Consider the following 25,747-nt stretch of genomic DNA (forward strand, 5'->3'; position numbering starts at 1 on the left):
CAAAGGTAGCGCAACACTTGAAATCAACTCTCAACCTTTTATTTGTTGATTTGTCAGAGAAATGTGAGGTTCAAACACACACTTGGATGTGAAACAACTCCACAGCCTATCATTCTGTTACTTTTAGCCCATTAAAACCAGAGGCCCGCACACAAATGTTGCTGTAATTCCGCAGTTGCTCATCTCATCCAAATGGAGCAATTTCAACTCATATTCATGAATAACTTTCAACTCTAATATGCTGTGAAAACAAGACTTTGCTAATGTCCAAATATATATGGACCTGACTGTATCTATAATATCTTTGTATTTATGTGTGTCAGACATAGTAAGATAATAATTTTGATATCAGATGTTTTCAAGTATGAAAAAAATTCATGAACAAATAAATTCATAACAATATTTGATCAAATCTTACAAATGGAAAAACGTGCCTATACGGTGTATCATCATATAACATTTTCATATTTGTTATTGTGAAGAATGTGTATACTTTTGTAATTAGCCTTTTTATACCAAAGGTAGCAGTATGGGACAGCTCAAACTTGGTCTTTGAAGATGTCATTTTATCTTGTAACATGATCTTTATTTGTTTGTATCTATAAAACAAATTGTTACTGCAATGGTTTGACTTATTATTCAATTCTAATTATAGCACAAGGGAATATTCTCTCTCTCTTAAAAAAAGGAACATGGACACGACCAGAAACAGTCACTTCCAATTCATTCCAAATCATTTTTATTGCTCTTGCCCCTTTCCCAAGGTTCTGTGGGCAGAACTCAAATGTATTTGGCAAAACATTTATAATGTTTTGTCACATTATCTCCATGAATCTGCCATTGATTTTACATTCATTTAGCTGATGATTTTGTCCAAAGTGACTTACAAGTGAGGAATCAGAATCAAGCTACAGTTCCAAGACCAGCACAACAATAACTATTAGCTGTACAATTTAATGAAGACAGCATTATGCCTCGTGTCCATATGTTCCAGTTACTGTGGATTCTGTTAGGTTCACTCAAAAAATAACTTGCTCAGTGAACATAATACAATTATGTATGGTATTTCCACCCAAGTAAAAGACGTTAACTTAGCCAGAAACAATTTTGCTGAGTGGCCTAAGTGTAAATTTGCTGGGCCAACATGATAAATTTGCGTTACTATTACTTAAATACCATAGTTCAGGCCAACTTCATTTGTAAAGGTAAATGTAGACCTAAATGTAAATTTGTTGGGTCAACATGATAAATTTGCATTACTGTTACTCAATTACCATGGTCTAGGCCAACTTGATTTGTAATGGTAAATGTAGACCTAAATGTAAATTTGCTGGGCCAACATGATAAATTTGCGTTACTATTACCTAATTACCATAGTTAAGGCCAACGTGATTTGTAAAGGTAAATGTAGACCTAAATGTAATTTTGTTGGGTCAACATGATAAATTTGCATTACTGTTACTCAATTACCATGGTCTAGGCCAACTTGATTTATAATGGTAAATGTAGACCTAAATGTAAATTTGTAGGGTCAACATGATAAATTTCCCCATGACCCGAACCTGGAAAAGCGGTTGAAGATGAGTGAGTGAAACATAATAAATTTGTGTTACTGTTACTCAATTACCATGGTTCAGGCCAGTTAGATTTATAAGGATAATTGTAACAAAAATAAATAGTAGGTCCCTTTGGCTGCTCCCTTGTTTACGCTCAGGGTTGCCACAGCAAATATGAGATAGATCTGATTTGAGATCTGTTGAACTGGCACAATACTGTCCGTACTGTAACCACTGGGTCACCACCCCTGCCCTGTAAGGGTAAATGTAACGCACTGATGCAATTTTCTTGGGCCATTCAAACTTGTTTGATATGATTATGAGTTACTTAATTTATTAGGGTAGTTACAACTACATTTAAAATGGTATAGTTACATGTCAACTTAACTTTGCTGTGTTGAATCAGCACAATTTATGCAGCTCAACCTTGGATTTGCTGTGGCAACCCCAAGCACAAACAAGCGTGCAGCTAAAGGAACTTAATGGTTTTATTTGTTACATTTACCCATACAAATCTAGTTGCCCTGAACCATGGTAATTAAGTAACAGTAACATAAATGCATCATGTTGAGCCAGCAAATGTATATTTAGGTCACTCAGCAAAATTGTTTCTGGCTGCATTAACACATTTTATTTGGGTGGAAATACTTTCCATAATTTTATTATGTTCACTGAGCATGTATGTTAAAATTACATAATTTGAATGTGTTCACCCATAAAACTTGATTTTATATCATAGAAACTACATGTTAGACTTACGTTCATGTAACATATAAACCAACAACACCCATGTTGGTTTTTTGAGTGTTCCAGTCACAAATTGTTGAGAAAAGGTGGAGGAATGAGCCTGTACTTCTTCCATCACCAAAAAAAAAACCTGCGAGTCAAGCGCGCATAAAGGAACGTAACAAAACCAAAACTAACAAAAAGAAAAATGAAGTGAATGGCAACTTTGATGCTTTAAACAAAATCAAAACAAAACATGTGAATGTGCCCACAGCCGTCCGTTCCAGCCGTCTGTGACTGGAATGTGTGTAAATAGTTAAAGTAGTTGATAAAACGTTCTTGCCGCTATTGTTTCTGTATGACAATGTTGCTTTTCGTCTCACACATGGACGAGTCACATTCTGCTCGCCAGATCTTTAGTTATTGATCCATTCAGATATCAACATTCGTACAAGACGTCGGACTTGGGAGGTTGGATGAAGTTGGACGACAGTCAAATGGAACGCTGAGGGTACGGGAACTACGCAAACAATGAGGAACCGTCAAGACAGAAAGCAAACCGGCATACGGACAAATCGAGGTTGTCGTCAGGATTCATTCACATTTTTCAACAGTTTGAAAATTCTGACGAAGTGCCAGCTACAGGAATGAAGCTAGACAATGGTTAAACCATGTCTCCAAAGTCAATGTAAGTCCAGATTTCTTGTTTCGTTTTGGCTTTGGTGTCCTCCGTTAGTGCCGTGTGACCGGGGCTTTCAGCTCATCATTTTTATCCAAACCCAGGGGGAGGCAGAGGCCATCTATATATTAATAGCCAAGTGGCCTCTGTGTGTGTGTATGCATGCGTGTGTGTGTATGGGTTTGATCACAGAGAGACTGGGGAGAGCTGACATTTGCTGTTTGGTATGCTTATGTATTTTGGGTCAAGGATAAACGCTGCACAAATGTAAAGTTGTAGGACTAAAATTTTTGGAGAAATTAGGCATATTACCTAGCAACAGTAAACAATGGAACATTCATCATTAAATTCTGGACTCACACACCATTCCAGCAGGGGCAGCAAATCATCTATATATTAAAAGCCAAGTGTACATGTATGCATGTGTATATATCTTTGATTATGGACAAACTGGGGAGAGCTGACACTTGCCGTTTGGTATGCTTATATATTTTGGGTCAAGGACGAACGCCGCCAAAGTGGAACATTGATAGGATTAATATTTTTGGAGAAACTATGGATGTTAGCTAACAACACTGAACAATGGACGTTGATAATTACATTCTGGATTCACACACCATTCTAGCAGGGAGCAGTAAATCATCTATATATTAAAAGCAAAGTCGTGTCTGTGTAAGTGTATGTGTGCGTGTGTGCATGATTTTATTTAGTAAGTTCAATGTAAGTAAGTTCAATGTAAGTACATAATATAATTGTAAATACATTAAAAAACACATGGATAATACAAGAAAGTGAAAACATTTATATGCATTGTGGTCCATTTCAAAATCAAATGACAAAATAGAAGTAATAATAAAATAATAATAGTGTTTGTATGATAACAAGAATGTAAATAATTTTTAAATGCATTAAGACAGTAAATTAACATTTAAAAATGCATAATTAACAGGAAATAATATGACTGAGTTCATCCTCTAAAAAATGTTGAGGTCTAAGGTTCTAAAAACATTATGGACACACACCACTCCAACTCATTATAGAAAATTTGCAAAATTTATTACCACCCTTGGAAAATGTTAGCTACCTATTTTATAAACACTACCCAATCTAGAGCCCCTGGATCCCCATGGGTAACGTGCTGCTGATAGCCCTTAATCTGGCCTTAAGAATTGTTAGATGAAGACACAGGCACAGATGGTGGTTGAAGCCATGACTGCAGGCAGAGAGGAAGATTCAGTTTGGCCAATACCACACCCTGATAAATGAACTCCATCATGAAGATCCGGTGAAATTTAAGAATGTCCTACACATCTTCCCTGAAATGTTGGATGAAATTCTCGACCGTGTCAACCACAGGATCCACAGTATCTGGATGACATGTACTGTATATTTGCAAATGGGTTGCGGCAAGGTTGGCGATTATCCCGTGAGTTTGCCGTTTTGCATTTTTTCTATCGGGAACCCACCTGCAACCTAAGCGAAAACATGTGGACAGGAGGTATAATGTTGAACAGCATATTTACATGCACATACAAAAAGTGACAGTATAAAAAGTTGCAAGTTGATACCAGAGTGAAATTTGAGAAGGTAGAGAAAGTTAGAGAGAGATAAATGTGCATGGTAAGTGCAAGTTTGGGCAGTTCTCCCTTTGCCGATATTTGATACCTGATTGTGTATATTTTTGGAGCAAAAATAAAACAAAATGGATACCCAAAATTAGTGTTGTAGAACACTGTGTGCAATCAGTGAAATTTAAACATGTTTTCAAAAATTCATTTTATTGGGTTAAATTGTGATCCCAAAATGTGAATAATTGGACTTAACCGTACTCACGCATTGGAATACTCTTGGGCATTCTGTGCAAAACTCTGCCTGATGGTGGATTGATGCATAAGCACCACCAATATTATGTTTGTCGGAACACAGATTTCAATAAAATGTCTGATTTGATCACAAATAGAAATAAATCATAAATAACTCACCTGTTTGTGCCTGTTTATTTCCTGTACAAATCCTTTTCTCATTCACTATGTATTCCTTGTCAGCTGATGTCAGATGATGTCTGACAAGTCGGTCAGAAAGTTGTGTTTGTGCTCAAAAATTGAGATTGTTGCAAGATTGCTTTGTCCTGTCCTGTACTTGATAGTAGCTTGCCAGTGGACATCCAGTCAGTGTTAACCTGCTTTCACATGTCAGCAGCAGACAAACCATCACAGTGGAAATCTGTCTGCACTGGCAGACTGTTGGAGATGACATGATGCGTGGCAATTTTTCAGTGATAATGGAGGACAGTATTTACTTGATTGATTATATTAAACCAGAAAACCCTGTGTCTGATGGCAGTTATAAAGTAAATTTTTCATGAGGTTATAAATTAATTCCTTTCTGTAATATCACACAAATTATTCATATATACCTATTTAAAACCAGGCGACTCTCTGCACTTAAATAATCTGTCTTTTTTCCTGTCTGTTATTCCTCCTCTTTAAAGATAAAACAGCACCCAGGTTGTCATTGTCGCAGCAGTAAGCAGCAAAGTTGAAAACTTAAATAATCCATCGCTCACTGTCCGTTTTCCCGCTTTGTTAAAGAAAAACATCATCCAGTGTGTCCTTGCCGGTGACTACTGACCACAGCTGCCAACATGTGAACATATGAACACACTGACAATCCATGTCTTATTTGTCTTCTGTTCATGTCCAGAAGCACCACACACTCGCATTTGGTGATTGTCCACTCATTCCATTAGAGCCCAAAATTCACCGGATCAGCAGATTAGGCATTTTTGCTACTGGGCAAATTATTAATCAGTTTACTTAATCTGTCACAGTGTGTGACTGTTGCCTCAGTACCAAATCCAGTCCTCCTTGGCCACAACTTTTATACTCTCTCAAACTGACATTATTGTCATGATGCTACTACCAGGGCACGCTGATGACATCGTCACAGGTAAGACATGGAAGTGACGAAAAAAACATGATGAAAATGAATTATTTTTTGCATTTTATGTGTTAGGGTCATGAAATGATTATTTATTTTAGTGTGGGCATTTAATCAACTTTAATAAAATAATTTAACTTAAGGTGGGAGTTTAGCCAGCTTTCATTAAAAATGGATGGAGTGATGCTTGGCCATGGGCATTCCAGCGCATGAATATGGTAACTTTTGCAGACCAGGGGTACTCTTGTATAAAAGTAGGTGAAAGTGAACAAGTGGGACCTACCTTTCTCTGAGCAGAATACTCCATCTGGTCCTCCTCCGCAACATGAAACCCATGAAAAGCATGTTGCACTCTTCAGCAGAAGACAATTTTGAGATGTTAACAGAGACATTTTAGTTCTTTGGTGTAAGTAACGATTTGCCCATGTGTCAGTGCATGTGCAAATGCAGAGAATCGTAATACTGTTGTGCATTTGCTAAAATTCGGTTACATTCGTATGTAATTAGATATAAAATAGTAGGTAAGATGAATTTTGACTGCTATTTAAAAAAAATGGGCCCAATTTCCTCAATTTCAAAATCACGACAGAAACTGGGGACAAAAATCACAATGGGAGACTGCAATTATGCATGTTCGGTTTGTTAGAGATGTTTGGAGAAGAGGTACTCTTGGAACAACTGTGTTTTGAAGAGCTTCTTGTCATACAGTATCAATCTATTAGATATAGTTTGGCCTCTGGCTCCAAGACATTAAATCATGATACTTTTTGAGTGCAGTGTCTTCACGTAGCTACAGTGATGGCAACCTACCACGTGGGTATGTGACATATGAGGTGGAGGTGAAGTAGGTGCTTCAGTTTGTACATGAGACAGTTTATCTCCGGCTGATTTTGTAGTCTCATGCGCAATTTCACAAAATACTTTAATATAATATATGTTGTATGTATGAATGCATTTACTGTATATGTATTGTATGCGTATTGCGTACAACACTGCCAGTGTGTAGCTATCCAGAGGTGCATACACTTCTGGCCAACAGGTGTCTGTAATTTGCAGCTGCCTCACACCACCCAATCATGTGTGTCATTTTACAGCCTGGTCTCACATTTTTTTTTTTTTGTGATGCCGTTACAAAATGTATTACATTTTTGTGACTCGGTCACGCTTCGCTCACTAATTTTAACCTTATCCCTAACCATAACCCCAACACCCCCCCATCCCACATAAAATTTCATGATACCATTACAAAATTTTTTTTCGTGACAGCATCACAAAAATCTACTCCATTTCGTAACAGTATCACAAACTAATGGATTAAATCACTGTACATGATGCCATCATGATCAGGTTGCATTGTACCAAGGCACATGGTTTAGGGGGAAGTACTGATTCGTGATTGTAAGCGTGACACAAATACTGATGTGGACTAAGGCTAACTGCAACATTCACATCCATGCTAACCTTTGCTTTCATTTTCAGCCTAATCTAACCTTAATTTATTTCCCAAACACATGGCCGTACCTACCTGCCAGGACATGTTATACTCACACACAGTCACTGTACTCACTCCAAGGGCTCTGTCACAGCAGCAGTATTTGACACCTAACAAATAAGAACGTGTTGTTAACACCAGCGACATCCTTCACTAAGTCTGCATGAAATAATCAATAGATTTCCTTAATATTTGATCACTGGAACTATTGAAATTATTTTCTGTTGTATATTTCATAAATATTTTATACTGTATTATGTTATGATTCTCAGTCTATCTATCTATCTATCTATCTATCTATCTATCTATCTATCTATCTATCTATCTATCTATCTATCTATCTATCTATCTATTTAATTTAGCTAGCTAGCTTACCACAGAGCTAGCTGATCCCAAATGGAGTAAGGTAGCTAATGGTTGTTTTTCCCCCATATCAATATAACAATTGACCGTGATAAAGCTGGATTTGTTTTTGGAACACATATTCACTTTTTTCAGATGTTGTGTTGCTTTACTTGATTTTTGTGTGTTGAATATTCGCTAAATGTCTCATCTGTGTTTGAATCGTTTCAGATCAGGGGAGCAACATCTACAGAAAGCCACCCATCTACAAACAACATGGTACTTGTGCTCTTATTTCTACTTTAAAAACCAGATGACACAAATGTTTTGAGTAGAAAATCAGACTGCTGTAGGAATGCAGTTGTTACTGTTGATGCATTTGTTAAAGAAATGAACGTGTTCTGCCTAACATGTAGTCACCCTCAGTGTCAGTGTACTGTTTGAAGTCTGTCTCTGATCCTCTTCTGTCTAACCTGCAGCTTGTACTTTGTCCATCCTAACAAGTTATTTACAGTAATGCTGAAGTTTCTTAAAATGTAACTGAAAATGGATTCCACTGAAGTGAGCAGATGTCCCATGCTGCTCAGGCGCACCATTTTGTCAAAACAGGTGGTGCAGTCATTGTCTTGCAAGAAGTGACAAATTTTGCCACCGATGCATCTGAACAATGATGCTGACTCCTCCTTCAGCGGAGTTTTTGTTTCAGGTTGCACCTGACATTCAGTGACTTGTTAGGAAAGACACTTTTTTTAAAGTCAACATATTTCAGACGGAGATGACTCTCTGGATTGATTGATCTTGGAGCTTGTCGAAGAGATGTTTCCCTGTATCTGACATCCAGACATTGATAGATCAGTTGCCATGGTTGTAAACCTAGATACAGCTGCCATAGCACGTCAAAGCAAGTCTGCTGATGACATCATCAGATCGGCCACCTTCCCCGCTGCCCATGCTCCCTCTCCGGATGACAGCTCACGCAGTGAGGGCGACCGTTGGCCCTCGTCTCTTGCTGTATTAGGTACAGTAGGCTTCTGACGAGCATGCTCGCTAGCACTAGAGACGCTAAACCACGACCTAACTCTTCTTCTTCTTTCTCCCCTAAGAGCTTACCTGCATCCCTGCTCTCACTACGCTTCACTCCGAGCACGTGCGACACTTAGTGTTTGCTTGCACCGTGCAGACGTTGTGTACGTGTTTGATTTCTGTTGCTGCCATGTTATTATTTTGCTTGTGATAGTGTCACTTTTACGTTGAGTTACGATTGCACATGATGGTTACGAATGTAACAGAGCCACAAATGACTTTGACAGAGATAACTGAGACTGACTTCAAACTGACTTTTGTCTGTCTGTCTGTCTTACATTGTGCTGTTTTTGTGTATTTGAGATTCAGTAAAATTTTGACATGAACGTAGTCAAATATTCCAACAAGTCCTGCTGTTTGTCTGTCTAGTCAACTCTGTCTTACATTTGTGTTGTACTCATTTACGGTGTCTTTCTTACTGCTGTCCAGCTAAATAATCCAAATCCAAATACCTTTTTGTCCTTCTTCAAAAGTGACTGTGAAGCATTTCTTCAGGTTTGATGCACAAACACATTTGCTGCCAGTGGTGGAAGAAGTACGGTTACTCCTTTCAGAAAGTATAAATAATCAGCCACAATAGAAAAATACTCCATTACAAGTACACATCCTGTGTGTGCAGTATTGTCAACACAATATTCACAAATATTGAAAGTACAGTATTTGAAAGTAAAGTGCATGAAAGTTATTTATTCATTCATCAAGCCTTGTGTTCCTCATCATCAAATAAACCATCAGGTCTTAAGTTATAAATGAATTGTTGGTTTTTGAATTTACAGAAGGTCAGAAGTCAACTTACACACTAGAGAATTTGTCCTATTGAATTAAAGAACTAAAGCACTAATGACCCCATCTTGGTGATCTATGGCACATATCACAAGTGCCTTTAAGCTGTGTGCAGCTCCACTTTACTATTTAGAAAGCGTGTAAACAGATCCCAAATTAGGCCATAAAATAGCTCATGAGCAACTTTTCGCGTTTCGAGCATCTGTCAACCCCTTTAAGAGTGGGAGTGCACCCCGGTGTGCTGCTATTTCTTAAGTGGACTCAGGTGAGAGTTTCTCTGGCAAGCTGACGTATCAGTGTTGATGTAACAGGGGGTCGGAGCCACCAAAGTTCCCAGAGGTGAAGCAGAGAGGTGAAGTTTTGTATTTTTTGTTTCAAAAATTAATTCAGTATTGTTCAATTCATTGTTCATTCATTGATTCATTGTTCAAATCAGTATTGTGTAAACAAGCACAGAGTACATGCACTGTGAACCTGCTTATGTAACGTGTATCTGAATAGTTAACTGTTTAAGTACCATGCAACCTCTGTGCTTGACTTTAGATCAGGTTTTTGGTGGTCTGTGGCTCATCTGCTTTTTTTTTTTTTTTACGACAGTATTACTTCATTATTGCGTCTGATCGCACTTCATTTTAACACCAACACATCCATGGGTGTGCACTTGAGCAGTGCTACTCACTAGTTACATGTCTAGTTACACATGCATGAACATTACAATGGTATATGTTATATACTAGGAATGACACCGCTGCTTTGCCACGGGTGGAAATTAGGGCAAGATTATACAACCCCAATTCCAATGAAGTTGGGACTTTGTGTAGAATGTAAATAAAAAACAATACAATGATTTACAAATCCTCTTCAACCTATATTCAATTGAATACACAACATAGACAAGATATTTAATGTTCAAACTGATAAACTTTATTGTTTTTGTGCAAATATTTGCTCATTTTGAAATGAATGCCTGCAACACATTTCAAAAAAGCTGGGACAGTGGTATGTTCACCACTGTTACATCACCTTTCCTTCTAACAACACTCAATAAGCATTTGGGAACTGAGGACACTAATTGCTGAAGCTTTGTAGGTGGAATTCTTTCCCATACTTGCTTGATGTATGACTTCAGTTGTTCAACAGTCCGGGGTCTCCATTGTTGTATTTTGCACTTCATAATACGCCACACATTTTCAATCGGCGACAGGTCTGGACTGCAGGCAGGCCAGTCTAGTACCCGCACTCTTTTACTATGAAGCCACACGTGTAACACGTGCAGAATGTGGCTTGGCATTGTCTTGCTGAAATAAGCAGGTATGTCTCTGAAAAAGACGTTGCTTGGATGGCAGCACATGTTGCTCCAAAACCTGGATGTACCTTTCAGCATTGATGGTGCCATCACAGATGTGTAAGTTGCCCATGCCATGGGCACTAACACACCCCCATACCATCACAGATGCTGGCTTTGAACTTTGTGCTGCTAAAAATCTGGATGGTCTTTTTCCTCTTTTTGTCCTTAGGATACGACGTCCATGATTTCCAAAAACAATTTGAAATGTGGACTCATCAGACCACAGCACACTTTTCCACTTTGCATCTGTCTATTTCAAATGAGCTCGGGCCCAGAGAAGGCGGCGGCATTTCTGGATGTTGTTGATGTATGGCTTTCACTTTGCATGGTAGAGTTTTAACTTGCATTGTAGATGTAGTGACGAACTGTGTTAACTGACAGTCATTTCCTGAAGTGTTCCTAGGCCCACGCAGTAAGATCCTTTACACAATGATGTCGGTTTTTAATGTAGTACCACCTGAGGGATCGAAGGTCAAGGGCATTCATTGTTGGTTTTCGGTCTTGCCACTTACGTGTAGAAAATTCTCCAGATTCTCTGAACCTTCTGATTATATTATGGACTGTAGATGATGGAATCCCTAAATTCCTTGCAATTGAACATTGAGAAACATTGTTCTTAAACTGTTGGACTATTTTTTTCATGCAGTTGTTCACAAAGTCGTGATCCTCACCCCATCTTTGCTTGTGAACGGCTGAGCCAGAAATGCACTGCATTCTCTGCGCCCAAGCTCAGTTGCTTTGTAGTAAAAGAGTGCGGGTACTGGACTCGCCTGCCTGCAGTCCAGACCTGTCGCCCATTGAAAATGTGTGGTGCATTATGAAGTGCAAAATACAACAACAGAGGAGTAAAAAGACCATCCAGATTGTTACCAGCGCAAAGTTCAAAAGCCAGCATGTGATGGTATGGGGGTGTGTTAGTGCCCATGGCATGGGCAGCTTACACCTAGAAAACTTCAGTTAGTGTCCTCAGTTCCCAAACACTTATTGAGTGTTGTTAGAAGGAAAGGTGATGTAACACAGTGGTAAACATACCACTGTCCCAGCTTTTTTGAAATGCGTTGCAGGCATCCATTTCAAAATGAACAAATATTTACACAAAAACAAAGTTTATCAGTTTGAACATTAAATATCTTGTCCATCCATCCATACATTTTCTTCCGCTTTATCCGGAGTTGGGTCGCGGGGGCAGCAGCTCAAGCAAAGCCGCCCAGACCTCCTGATCCACACACACCTCCCCCAGCTCCTCCGGGGGAACCCCAAGGCGTTCCCAAGCCAGCCGAGAGATGTAGTCCCTCCAGCGTGTCCTGGGTCTTCCCCGGGGCCTCCTCCCAATGGGACGTGCCCGGAACACCTCTCCAGCAAGGCGTCCAGGGGGCATCCAGAAAAGATACCCGAGCCACCTCAACTGACTCCTTTCGACGTGGAGGAGCAGCGGCTCGACTCCGAGCTCCTCCCGAGTGACCGAGCTCCTCACCCTATCTCTAAGGGAGCGCCCAGCCACCCTGCGGAGGAAACTCATCTCGGCCGCTTGTACTCGCGATCTCGTTCTTTCGGTCATGAGCCAAATCTCATGACCATAGGTGAGGATCGGAACGTAGATTGATCGGTAAATCGAGAGCTTTGCCCCCCTGCTCAGCTCTCTCTTAACCACGACGGTCCGATACAGCGACCGCATCACTGCAGATGCTGCACCGATCCGTCTGTCGATCTCACACTCCATCCGTCCCTCACTCGTGAACAAGACCCCGAGATACTTAAACTCTTCCACTTGAGGCAAGGACACTCCACCGACCTGAAGAGGGCAAAGCACCTTTTTCCGGTCGAGAACCATGGCCTCGGATTTGGAGGTGCTGATTTTCATCCCAGATGCTTCACACTCAGCTGCAAACCGCCCCAGTGCATGCTGAAGGTCCTGATTTGACGAAGCCAACAGAACCACATCGTCCGCAAACAGCAGAGATGAGATTCTCTGGTTCCCAAACCAGACCCCCTCTACACCCTGGCTGTGCCTAGAAATTCTGTCCATAAAAATAATGAACAGAACCGGTGACAAAGGGCAGCCCTGGCGGAGGCCAACATGCACTGGAAACAGGTTTGACTTACTACCGGCAATGCGAACCAAGCTCCTGCTGCGGTTGTACAGGGACCGGATAGCCCTTAGCAAAGGACCCCGGACCCCGTACTCCCAGAGCACTCCCCACAGGGTGCCCCGAGGGACACGGTCGAACGTCTTCTCCAGATCCACAAAACACATGTGGACTGGTTGGGCGAACTCCCATGAGCCCTCGAGCACCCGATGGAGCGTGTAAAGCTGGTCCAGTGTGCCGCGACCAGGACGAAAACCACAGTGCTCCTCCTGAATCCAAGGTTCGACCATCGGTCGAATTCTCCTCTCCAGTACTCTGGAATAGACCTTACCGGGGAGGCTGAGGAGTGTGATCCCCCTATAATTGGAACACACCCTCCGGTCCCCCTTCTTAAACAGAGGGACCACCACCCCGGTCTGCCAATCCAGAGGCACTGTCCCCGATCGCCACGCGATGTTGCAGAGGCGTGTCACAAAGACAGTCCCACAACATCCAGAGACTTAAGGTACTCAGGATGGATTTCATCCACCCCAGGAGCCTTGCCACTGAGGAGCTTTCTAACCACCTCGGTGACTTCGGCCTGGGTAATGGATGAGTCCGCCTCTGAGTCCCCAGTCTCTGCTTCCTCTTCGGAAGACGTGATGATGGGATTGAGGAGATCCTCGAAGTACTCCTTCCACCGCCCGACAACATCCCCAGTCAGGGTCAACAGCTCCCCACCCGCACCGTAGACAGTGCCGGTGGAGAGCTGCTTCCGCCTCCTGAGGCGTCGGACGGTTTGCCAGAATCTCTTCGAGGCCGACTGATAGTCCTTCTCCATGGCCTCCCCGAACTCCTTCCAGACCCGAGTTTTTGCCTCTGCGACCGCACAGGCTGCGGCACGCTTGGCCTGCCGGTACCTGTCAGCTGCCTCTGGGGTCCCACCTACCAACAAAGATAAGTAGGACTCCTTCAGCTTGACGGCATCCCTTACTTCCGGTGTCCACCACCGGGTTCAGGGATTGCTGCCGAGACAGGCACCAGAGACCTTGTGACCACAGCTACGAACGGCCGCATCGACAGTGGAGGTGGAGAACATGGTCCACTCGGACTCCATGTCTCCAACCTCCCCCAGGGATCTGGGAGAAGCTCTCCTGGAGGTGGGAGTTGAAGACCTTGCTGACATAGGGTTCCGCCAGTCATTCCCAGCAGACCCTCACGATACGTTTGTGCCTGCCAGGTCTGACCGACTTCCTCCCCTCCCAGCGGATCCAACTCACCACCAGGTGGTGATCGGTTGACAGCTCTGCCCCTCTCTTCACTCGAGTGTCCGAGACATGTGGCCGAAGGTCAGATGATACGACTACAAAGTCAATCATCGACCTCCGGCTCAGGGTCTCCTGGTGCCACATGCACTTATGGACACCCTTGTGCTCGAACATGGTGTTCGTGATGGACAAACTGTGACTAGCAAAGAAGTCCAACAACTGAACACCACTCGGGTTCAGATTGGGGAGGCCGTGCTTCCCGATCACCCCCTTCCAGGTCTCACTGTCGCCGCCCTCGTGGGCTTTGAAATCCCCCAGGAGAACAATGGAGTCCCCAGTCGGAGCGCTATCTAGTACCCCTCCCAGGGACTCCAGGAAGGTCAGGTACTCTGCACTGCTGCTCGGCCCGTAGGCTGAGACAACGGTAAGAGACCTGTCCCCGACCCGAAGGCGTAGGGACGTGACCCTCTCGTTCGCCGGAGTGAACTCCAACACATGGCGACTGAGCTGGGGAGCAATAAGCAATGCGATCTCAGCTCTCCGCCTCTCCACGTGTGCAACGCCAGAAAAATGAAGAAAAATTGTATTCTGTTTTTATTTACATTTTACACAATATCCCAATTTAATTGGAATTGGGGTTGTATAACGTTGTTGTTGATTCTATAACGTAATAACAAAATATTTCATACCTTACCTTTCTTACCTTTCATACCTTAATAAACTCATTTAAAAAAGTTACGTCATCTTTTTGTGCTGTAATGGATTAGAGACGGTCTGAAGTCCCTTTTGTGTGTTTTTCTAGTGTAATCTATGAGAAAAGGTCAGACTTTACTAATCCATCATATGCTTTCTCTGAATTCAAGTTTGCAGTAAAAGTGTACTAAATGTAATGGAGTACAAACAGCATTGTGTTTAAGTAACTGTACTGTACTTTTGCTGTACTGTACAGTGTGCAGCATGTTGTCTTCCATTAAAAAAAAGTCTCCTTCTGTGACCATGTGCGCCACCTGCAGGCTCAGAAGGGAGGAGACGATCCAAAGAAGAAGAGGAGGAAGACGCCTTGAAAAAAAAGCAGCTCCAGGAGGAGCACCTCAGTAAGGTCAGCCACTTCAAACTGAACCGCTTTTGTAATTTATTTTTTAATGTACACACACGAGGACACTTGAGTGAGATTTTGCCCTGGGAAAGTGTCTTTGCATTCATGTTTGTGTCTTGACGGGCATGAGCATGGCTATAGGTGATTGGTCCGTGTGTGTGCAGATGCAGTCTGGTTTGGGAAAACTCATTCTGAAGGAGGAAATGGAGAAGGAGCAGATGAGAGAGCGACACGTGCGCAGCCTGTCAGCTCAGCGCTATGACCCCAAACAGACCAACTGTGACGCAGGTAGGGAGTGACATCATCAGAGTGACATCGTTGGAGTGATGTGAGATTTCATTGACATTTATGATTGCTTCGTCCTCTGACAAATCAAGTTTGTAGATGATGGGTCCCTGACTTCCATGGTGTAATGGTTTGAGAAAAATTTAATAACAACCCTGAATTGATGTGCTTATTGATGATGATCTGTGCCTTTGTATGATAATAATGTCCCCTGGTGGTGACTGTGTGAATTAATATACATAATGAAGGATGACATTATAATTATAGGGGGGTGTTGGTCTAAATATTGCCTGAATGTACCAAACCAAAGGCATCACCTCCTAGTCTGAATGCACCACGCACCTGGACCCTGTGCACCAGACCAAATGTGTCACCTCCTCGTCTGTAAGAAAAAAATGTGTTGGATTATTTTAACCTCTTTGGCAACCATCAGCAACCAGAGGACCCTCTTCAGCCACAGACTGCTCCTTCCCAAGTGCAGGAACAACAGACTGAAAAACTCCTTTGACCCTCAGGCCATCAGACTGTACAACTCCTCACTTGGGGGGAGGAGGAGTAACAGGAAGACAGAGGACGGGAATGAGAGGAACAGTAGTAGCCAGTAGCAAGCTTCCTTTGACAGAAGTCACATGAGAAACTCAAGCCTAGGCTTGGTCTATTTTGTTGTGTGAAAATCTTTCTCTGTTCCACGTCACCATGAAACTGAGTAGTGGTGCAGCAGACAAAAATTTTTGTCCAATCACAGCCACAGACACATATAATCCCTTCAGGTTTGTCTGGATGTCATGGTGGCTTCGCTTACTCATCTCCTTCTTGCACAGTTACTCGGTTTTTGAGAACTGCCTCCTCCCCACAGATTTTCTACACAGTACCACACTGCTTGTGTTTCTTAATGATTGATATAAATGAAGACCAAGACGTCTTCAGTGACTTGGAAATGTTAACATATCCATCCGCTGACTTCTCTCTGGAAAACTGACTGTAAAAGTGATGATTAGCATAAAAAATACACCATGTATTTTTTTTATGTCCAACTACTTATGAGCACGGGCATTGTGTATAAAATATCTATAAAATGGTTAATGCAGTATTTTTGTGAAACAAAACAAAAGAGATGAATTTTACTCATCGGATGTTTGTCTCTGTGTCTGTCTGTCATCAGAGATCTGTTTTGATGTTTCCTTTCATAAATGTCATCAGACCAGAAAAGAAGAACTCTTTGTTTTTAAATCTCTGCATCTGTTTCAGATCCTCCTTCTCCAACCAAAACAAACTCTCTGCCAAGTTACGGCCGGAATGGACTCCACCGGGTGAGAGGTCACACGTCCTCGCATAGCTGATGCCTACTGTCCAAATATTGGTTTATCTTTAAGATTCATCACATTTTAATAAGTGCAATAAATATCATGTATTTCCAATAAACAAACATAAAAGTTCAAAACCATGACAGCAGTGAATAAATATATAATTATGATGACAATCTCAGTGCCAAGGTGGAGAAACAGCTTGGATAGAGGTATTTAGCAATGCCAATACCTTTGCAGGAGAATGAAGATCAAAATGTGGGTAGAAAATGTTGTAATCGTTGAACATCAGTGTTGCCACAGTTACTTTGAAAAAGTCATCCAATTACTGATTACTCCTTGAAAAAGTAACTTAGTTACTTTACTGATTACTCAATTGTAAAAGTAACTAAGTTAGATTACTAGTTACTTTTTTAGTTACTTTTCCCAGCTGCTGACAACAACCCTCTGCCACCTCAACATGACAATGATACTTGTTTTGCCAAAACTCACTTTATAGTCACCCTTTCTTGGCTTCAATGAAAATAAATACTTGTTTTATAAAAAGTAAAATAAAGACCTCTTTCTTGACCTCATATTTAACTGTTGACAGCACTGTAACAGTAAAACTTGCAATTTCTAACCTACATTGTTCATAAATGTAACTATTAAATTCTTTCTAACATTTTTCTAACATTTAAATTCTCTCTAAACATTTTACTTGTCGAAATTATTATTATTATAAGTAGTATTAGTAGTTGCAAGAAAAAGGCTTCAAAACTGGACCTTTAATCTAGGGGTGTTGTGGGGGGGCACATCCTTGCCCCACGCCCCCATTCCATTTGGATTCGCCCCTGCTTTGGCGTTTGAGCACAAAGAATGGATAACATTCATTTATGCAGAAAACATGACCAGATGTACAGGTAAGAAAGTTTTATTGTGTTTTCACATCATGTGGTCCTCAGAAAGAGAGTTTAGGTGCATTTGAGTGGAAAATAATGTTAGTTGTTGATGCATCGCAGAGGATCAGCTGATTTTAATGAGCTCAGAATTCTAAATAAAGGGGAAAAAAGCATAAAATGTCTTTGTAAAGCTCAGTGCAGGTGTGCTGTTGTCACCGCGCTTTAAGAGGTGAGGACGAGTCGTATTTGCTGCAGAAAACCGCAGATGAAAAGCTCACAGCTCGCTTAAAGTGGGCAGTTCAGTCGAACCCTGACCCCCTGCCCACGGACCAAGTTTAATGCTGCTATCAACCCACAATGCAAAAATAATAGTAACGCACAGTGACTTGGAGAAGTAACTTTAATCTGATTACTGATTTGTAAAGATTAACGCGTTAGATTACTCGTTACTAAAAAAAGTGGTTAGATTAGAGTAATGCGTTACCGGCATCACTGTTGACCATATAGGGTTTAAAAAACGTGTTTTTTGCTTGTGTTCTTTACCGGAGTAATGGTGCAAGAGAGCAAGAAAATCAGCTTTTGTGAACTGGAGATCAAAGTGCTTATGTGTGGACACAGTGGACATAAGATGTTCACCTCAACAACTAGTATACAACTTTCCAATTAGTAGAATAAGTAGACAATTGATTGTTATTAAAGTTGTCCCAGAATTCTTTGTGCTCCTGTGACATCACCACTGTCTTTAAGATAAAATCTCTCCTCATGAAATTTAAATTTGAGTAGCGAAAGTCATGTAGGTCCATTTTTATATAACATTGCAGGAGGGAAACTGTGTGATTCATGTAGTAACGGGCAGAGTGATGTCCTTTGGCATTTTGTACAAGTCTCACATCAGATGCCCTCCCTGACACAACTGCTGTTCCACGTGGACAAACACACACAGCCCCTGGTGTTCCTAAGTGGTTTCCCACACAGGTATTATTCAAGACTTATCCTGCTTCACGTCTGAGATCTGATGGGACCAGATGAGCACAAAGCAGCATGGCTGCACCACAAACCAACAAAACCCAGTTTAAAGTTAAGTGCAGAGTTTTTCTGCGATTTATGCAGCACAGTATTCAGATACTCCTTATCTACACTTGTCGTGAGAGGCAGAGATGGAGAAGAGGAGTAGGAGATCTTGTAGGTACATTATGCTTGCCTTTTTCACCTCAGGGAGCTGTGTTGGCTGCTCCCATAAATTAGGTGATGGTCCTACAATGCTTCAAAATGTGCCCTGATTTTCTATTCGGGATTAAACGGGAAGGGACGGCGCTCTGTGGAATAGCCCTGTAAGATATTCAGCCAGTATCCACAAAATGTGTGAATAGAGTGATTCCAGATATTTTATGTAACAGAAACTAAAGTGTGCTTGTTTGTCTTCTATAAAGACAAACAAGCTGGTCCTGGCACAAAAAGGAACTGTTGGCAAAGACATTTCTATTGATGTGCAAAGCCCATTTCCCAGCATTCTGGTACACAAACACCCAGTGTAGTGCCACCAAGGGTCCTTACTACATTGGGGCTTTTCTGAAGCCTTGCTGTCTGACATATTAATTTTTGGTCACATTAGCAACAAGAGACAGAGGAGGAGGAGGAGGAGGAGGCACAACAACCAGCTGCCATTAATTTTCAATTGCCATTATCAGTTGGCAAATGGGTGTTTTACAGTGACAAGTGTTCACTATGCCAGTGGTTGCCTTCTAGGCAGGACCAAAATAGTCGAGAAGTCTATTTATTGCAATGCAACATTGTGATTGCCAGTCCCAGTGAAGGCAGCGTGATGTACGGTGATTGGTTGCTCAATTAATATAAATGAATTATATATAAAATGAGTTTACTCCAATTTGGAATAAGGCTGTATCACAAAATGAAGAAAAAGTAAAGTGCCATGAATAAATGGACTGCATTTATATAGTGATTTTCCATCTGCATCAGATGCTCAAAGTGCTTTACAATTATGCTTCACATTCACCCATTCACACAAACACATTCACACTTCATGCAGACAATGAAGCACTAGCAAGGAGTCCAATTACTCATTTGTTTGGTTCATTCAATGAAATTGTGAAAAGGAAACAACAAGAAAAAGCGTCCAAGCTTCACTTATAAAAAGTAGAAAATTAAAACAAACAAACAAAAACACAAACAAACAAAAAAACCACAACAAAGTGTCTGAGCTTCACTGATGAAAAGTGGAAAATTAAAAATTTTATATATATATATATATATATATATATAATATTGGGGAAAATAAGTATTTGACCCCCTGTCAGTTTTGCAGGTTTTCCAACCTACAAAGAATGGAGAGGTCTGTAATTTGTATCGTAGGTACACTTCAACTGTGAGAGACAGAATCTAAAAAAGAAATCAGGTAAATCACATTGTATGATTTTTAAATAATTAATTTGCATTTTATTGCATAAAATATGTATTTGACCCCCTAGAAAAACAGAGCTTAACAATTGGTACAGAAACATTTGTCTGCCATTACAGAGGTCAGACGTTTCCTGTAGTTCTTGACCAAGTTTTCACTCACTGCAGCAGGGATTATGGTCCACTTCTCCATCCAGATCTTCTCCAAATCTTTCAGGTTTAGAGTTTCAGCTCAGATTTTCTATTGAGTTCAGGTCTGGAGACTGGCCAGGCCACTTCAGGACCTTGAAATGCTTCTTACGGAGCCCCTCCTTAGTTGCCCTGGCTGTGTGTTTGGGGTCATTGTCATGCTGGAAGACCAAGCCATGATCCATCTTCAGTGTTCTTACTGAGGGAAGGAGGTTGTTTACCAAAATCTTGCAATACATGACCCCATCCATCCTGCCTTCAGTGCGGTGCAGTCGTCCTGTCCCCTTTGCAGAAGAGCACCCCCAGAGTATGATGTTTCCACCCCCATGCTTCACAGTTGGGATGGTTTTCTTGGGGTTGTTCTCATCCTCTAAACATGGTAAGTGGAGTTGATTCCAAAAAGCTCTATTTTGGTCTCATCTGACCACATGACCTTCTCCCATGCCTACATTACGCAAAGTAACACCAAGTAACCATGAGCTGGCCACGAGGTTAGGACTGAGACTAAATGGATGTTGTGTTGTGTGTCTCCACAGCCTCAGTCAACAGATTTCACCCAGTACAACAGTTATGGGGACATGTATGGAGGAGCACGAGGTGAGTCTAAAACTCTGAGTCTCCACAGCTGTTTGGCATCAGTTCTCTCAAATGGCTTGCTATGTGCACATGGCCAGACATGCACTTTGAAGTATTTGTAGAAGGTGTCTTCAGGGACAGCAGTGTCTTTCAGTGGTAGCAGGGACATCGACAGCAAAGCCATTAACTGTCTGTCTCATTTTCTGTCCCATTTTGTCCTGCAGAGTTTCAGGTATGTCTCCCATCTGCTTCTTCACATGGCATGCTCCTCATCTTGCACCATGAAGTTTACTTACTGGCTTCACCACAAGACAAAATAATGCACATAGCCCACGCCTGCTAAATGCTTGCATCGTTGATGGATTGCTGTCTACCACATGGCATGCAGTGTCATCATTTCAATTGCTTCTCTGAGGAGAAACATCCTGCAGTGTCTTCAGTGTGTGCACACTGAACCACTGCAGTCCACAGTCACTGCTTCAGCCTTGGTTTTCTTACCGGTGTCACCTCAGATGTCATGTTTATATGATTTACCATAAAAAACTGCAGAAAACAAAAGCCCATGTTGAATATTTAAATCCAGTATGGACTCAGTATGGACACGATCCAAGCTACTAACCCCATCCAGTGAAGCCTGTCCCCAGTGTCATCAGTGGACGTATTCATACCATTAACCCTGCAGTCCCCTTCCACTCTATTACATTTGTGTATGTTCTATTCTTTAGCACATTAAGGATGGCCGGGCAGCACTTGCAAGGATGGACAGGGGAGTGTCTATGCCTAATATGTTGGAACCAAAAGCAAGTATCTTCTTCTTTTTGTACTGCTGACAGCAATGTAGCTTGTACTGAAATATATTGCAAAATTTGTACATGTTCACTTGTGTGAGAGTATTTTAACCAATGACTTTTGCAACTAAATTAAACCATGAAGCAGACCAGTGCGCCCCCCCCCCCCCCCGCCCAAAAATAAAGACCAAAAGACTGTAGTAAAAACAGCTTTAGACATGAGAGGCAAGAACCATATTATTAAAAGACTCGATGTGCAGTTATAGAGAGATTCAATCAATTCAATCAGTTTTTTTATATAGCGCCAAATCACAACAAACAGTTGCCCCAAGGCGCTTTATATTGTAAGGCAAGGCCATACAATAATTATGTAAAACCCCAACGGTCAAAACGACCCCCTGTGAGCAAGCACTTGGCGACAGTGGGAAGGAAAAACTCCCTTTTAACAGGAAGAAACCTCCAGCAGAACCAGGCTCAGGGAGGGGCAGTCTTCTGCTGGGACTGGTTGGGGCTGAGGGAGAGAACCAGGAAAAAGACATGCTGTGGAGGGGAGCAGAGATCGATCACTAAAGATTAAATGCAGAGTGGTGCATACAGAGCAAAAAGAGAAAGAAACAGTGCATCATGGGAACCCCCCAGCAGTCTACGGCTATAGCAGCATAACTAAGGGATGGTTCAGGGTCACCTGATCCAGCCCTAACTATAAGCTTTAGCAAAAAGGAAAGTTTTAAGCCTAATCTTAAAAGTAGAGAGGGTGTCTGTCTCCCTGATCTGAATTGGGAGCTGGTTCCACAGGAGAGGAGCCTGAAAGCTGAAGGCTCTGCCTCCCATTCTACTCTTACAAACCCTAGGAACTACAAGTAAGCCTGCAGTCTGAGAGCGAAGCGCTCTATTGGGGTGATAGGTCCCTAAGATAAGATGGGACCTGATTATTCAAAACCTTATAAGTAAGAAGAAGAATTTTAAATTCTATTCTAGAATTAACAGGAAGCCAATGAAGAGAGGCCAATATGGGTGAGATATGCTCTCTCCTTCTAGTCCCCGTCAGTACTCTAGCTGCAGCATTTTGAATTAACTGAAGGCTTTTTAGGGAACTTTTAGGACAACCTGATAATAATGAATTACAATAGTCCAGCCTAGAGGAAATAAATGCATGAATTAGTTTTTCAGCATCACTCTGAGACAAGACCTTTCTGATTTTAGAGATATTGCGTAAATGCAAAAAAGCAGTCCTACATATTTGTTTAATATGCACTTTGAATGACATATCCTGATCAAAAATGACTCCAAGATTTCTCACAGTATTACTAGAGGTCAGGGTAATGCCATCCAGAGTAAGGATCTGGTTAGACACCATGTTTCTAAGATTTGTGGGGCCAAGTACAATAACTTCAGTTTTATCTGAGTTTATCTGCAGTTTAGCTAATTGGTGTGTGTCCTCTGGCTTCATGGATAGATAAAGCTGGGTATCATCTGCGTAACAATGAAAATTTAAGCAATACCGTCTAATAATACTGCCTAAGGGAAGCATGTATAAAGTGAATAAAATTGGTCCTAGCACAGAACCTTGTGGAACTCCATAATTAACTTTAGTCTGTGAAGAAGATTCCCCATTTACATGAACAAATTGTAATCTATTAGACAAATATGATTCAAACCACCGCAGCGCAGTGCCTTTAATACCTATGGCATGCTCTAATCTCTGTAATAAAATTTTATGGTCAACAGTATCAAAAGCAGCACTGAGGTCTAACAGAACAAGCACAGAGATGAGTCCACTGTCCGAGGCCATAAGAAGATAATTTGTAACCTTCACTAATGCTGTTTCTGTACTATGATGAATTCTAAAACCTGACTGAAACTCTTCAAATAGACCATTCCTCTGCAGATGATCAGTTAGCTGTTTTACAACTACCCTTTCAAGAATTTTTGAGAGAAAAGGAAGGTTTGAGATTGGCCTATAATTAGCTAAGATAGCTGGGTCAAGTGATGGCTTTTTAAGTAATGGTTTAATTACTGCCACCTTAAAAGCCTGTGGTACATAGCCAACTAACAAAGATAGATTGATCATATTTAAGATCGAAGCATTAAATAATGGTAGGGCTTCCTTGAGCAGCCTGGTAGGAATGGGGTCTAATAAACATGTTGATGGTTTGGATGAAGTAACTAATGAAAATAACTCAGACAGAACAATCGGAGAGAAAGAGTCTAACCAAATACCGGCATCACTGAAAGCAGCCAAAGATAACGATACGTCTTTGGGATGGTTATGAGTAATTTTTTCTCTAATAGTTAAAATTTTGTTAGCAAAGAAAGTCATGAAGTCATTACTAGTTAAAGTTAATGGAATACTCAGCTCAATAGAGCTCTGACTCTTTGTCAGCCTGGCTACAGTGCTGAAAAGAAACCTCGGGTTGTTCTTATTTTCTTCAATTAGTGATGAGTAGAAAGATGTCCTAGCTTTACGGAGGGCTTTTTTATAGAGCAACAGACTCTTTTTCCAGGCTAAGTGAAGATCTTCTAAATTAGTGAGACGCCATTTCCTCTCCAACGTACGGGTTATCTGCTTTAAGCTACGAGTTTGTGAGTTATACCACGGAGTCAGGCACTTCTGATTTAAAGCTCTCTTTTTTAGAGGAGCTACAGCATCCAAAGTTGTCTTCAATGAGGATGTAAAACTATTGACGAGATACTCTATCTCACTTACAGAGTTTAGGTAGCTACTCTGCACTGTGTTGGTATATGGCATTAGAGAACATAAAGAAGGAATCATATCCTTAAACCTAGTTACAGCGCTTTCTGAAAGACTTCTAGTGTAATGAAACTTATTCCCCACTGCTGGGTAGTCCATCAGAGTAAATGTAAATGTTATTAAGAAATGATCAGACAGAAGGGAGTTTTCAGGGAATACTGTTAAGTCTTCTATTTCCATACCATAAGTCAGAACAAGATCTAAGATATGATTAAAGTGGTGGGTGGACTCATTTACTTTTTGAGCAAAGCCAATAGAGTCTAATAATAGATTAAATGCAGTGTTGAGGCTGTCATTCTCAGCATCTGTGTGGATGTTAAAATTGCCCACTATAATGATCTTATCTGAGCTAAGCACTAAGTCAGACAAAAGGTCTGAAAATTCACAGACAAACTCACAGCAATGACCAGGTGGACGATAGATAATAACAAATAAAACTGGTTTTTGGGACTTCCAATTTGGATGGACAAGACTAAGAGACAAGCTTTCAAATGAATTAAAGCTCTGTCTGGGTTTTTGATTAATTAATAAGCTGGAATGGAAGATTGCTGCTAATCCTCCGCCCCGGCCCGTGCTACGAGCATTCTGACAGTTAGTGTGACTCGGGGGTGTTGACTCATTTAAACTAACATATTCATCCTGCTGTAACCAGGTTTCTGTAAGGCAGAATAAATCAATATGTTGATCAATTATTATATCATTTACCAACAGAGACTTAGAAGAGAGAGAAGCATGTCTCCATCTGAACCTGCCATATTTATGTCTCTGAATAATTTGTTCAGTTAAAAAGCCAATTCAGCATCTCAGTCCACTTGGTGCATGCTGGGCCAGGTCAAAGTTCACAACTACCCAAAACAGATGATAAGCGCTGACAGCAATGTAAATATTGACGTTTTTGAGCACTGGAAAGTCAACATTTTGAAAAATGTAGTAAAAAACAGCTACAAGATAGGTGGGAAGTAGAAGAAAGAGCTTGTGGCCCGAGTTTATCCACTCTACAAAACGGCCTGTAATACTAACTAAAGAAGACCAACAGGAGGCCGTTAAGAAAAGAATATAAGTCTTTACTGACAGTTGAAGTTATACGTTGACAATTCCTGGTCCCTTATAACTGTCAGGTGATTGGAAAAGCAAGACACTGGCAACAAGCAAATGTCCTCCTGGATGTATGTACACAC

General features: G+C 41.2%; 1 protein-coding gene across 3 annotated transcripts in view; it reads left to right on the plus strand.

The window, feature by feature from the left end:
* The window catches only part of ablim1a (actin binding LIM protein 1a), a 270,896-nt gene that overhangs the window by 216,385 nt on the left and 28,764 nt on the right, over window positions 1–25,747 (plus strand). For 2 of the 3 annotated variants that reach the window (XM_034184183.1, XM_034184184.1), the window contains 7 exons: window positions 7,967–8,014; window positions 15,297–15,382; window positions 15,544–15,667; window positions 16,913–16,974; window positions 20,990–21,050; window positions 21,254–21,261; window positions 21,755–21,829. In XM_034184183.1, the coding sequence (XP_034040074.1) occupies window positions 7,967–8,014; window positions 15,297–15,382; window positions 15,544–15,667; window positions 16,913–16,974; window positions 20,990–21,050; window positions 21,254–21,261; window positions 21,755–21,829 (464 nt within the window). Of the gene's footprint in view, window positions 1–7,966; window positions 8,015–8,576; window positions 8,754–15,296; window positions 15,383–15,543; window positions 15,668–16,912; window positions 16,975–20,989; window positions 21,051–21,253; window positions 21,262–21,754; window positions 21,830–25,747 lie in introns of all 3 variants that reach the window. The other variant, XM_034184185.1, reaches the window with a different exon arrangement.

This window comes from Thalassophryne amazonica, chromosome 13, assembly GCF_902500255.1.
Source record: "Thalassophryne amazonica chromosome 13, fThaAma1.1, whole genome shotgun sequence".
Lineage (NCBI taxonomy): Eukaryota > Metazoa > Chordata > Actinopteri > Batrachoidiformes > Batrachoididae > Thalassophryne > Thalassophryne amazonica.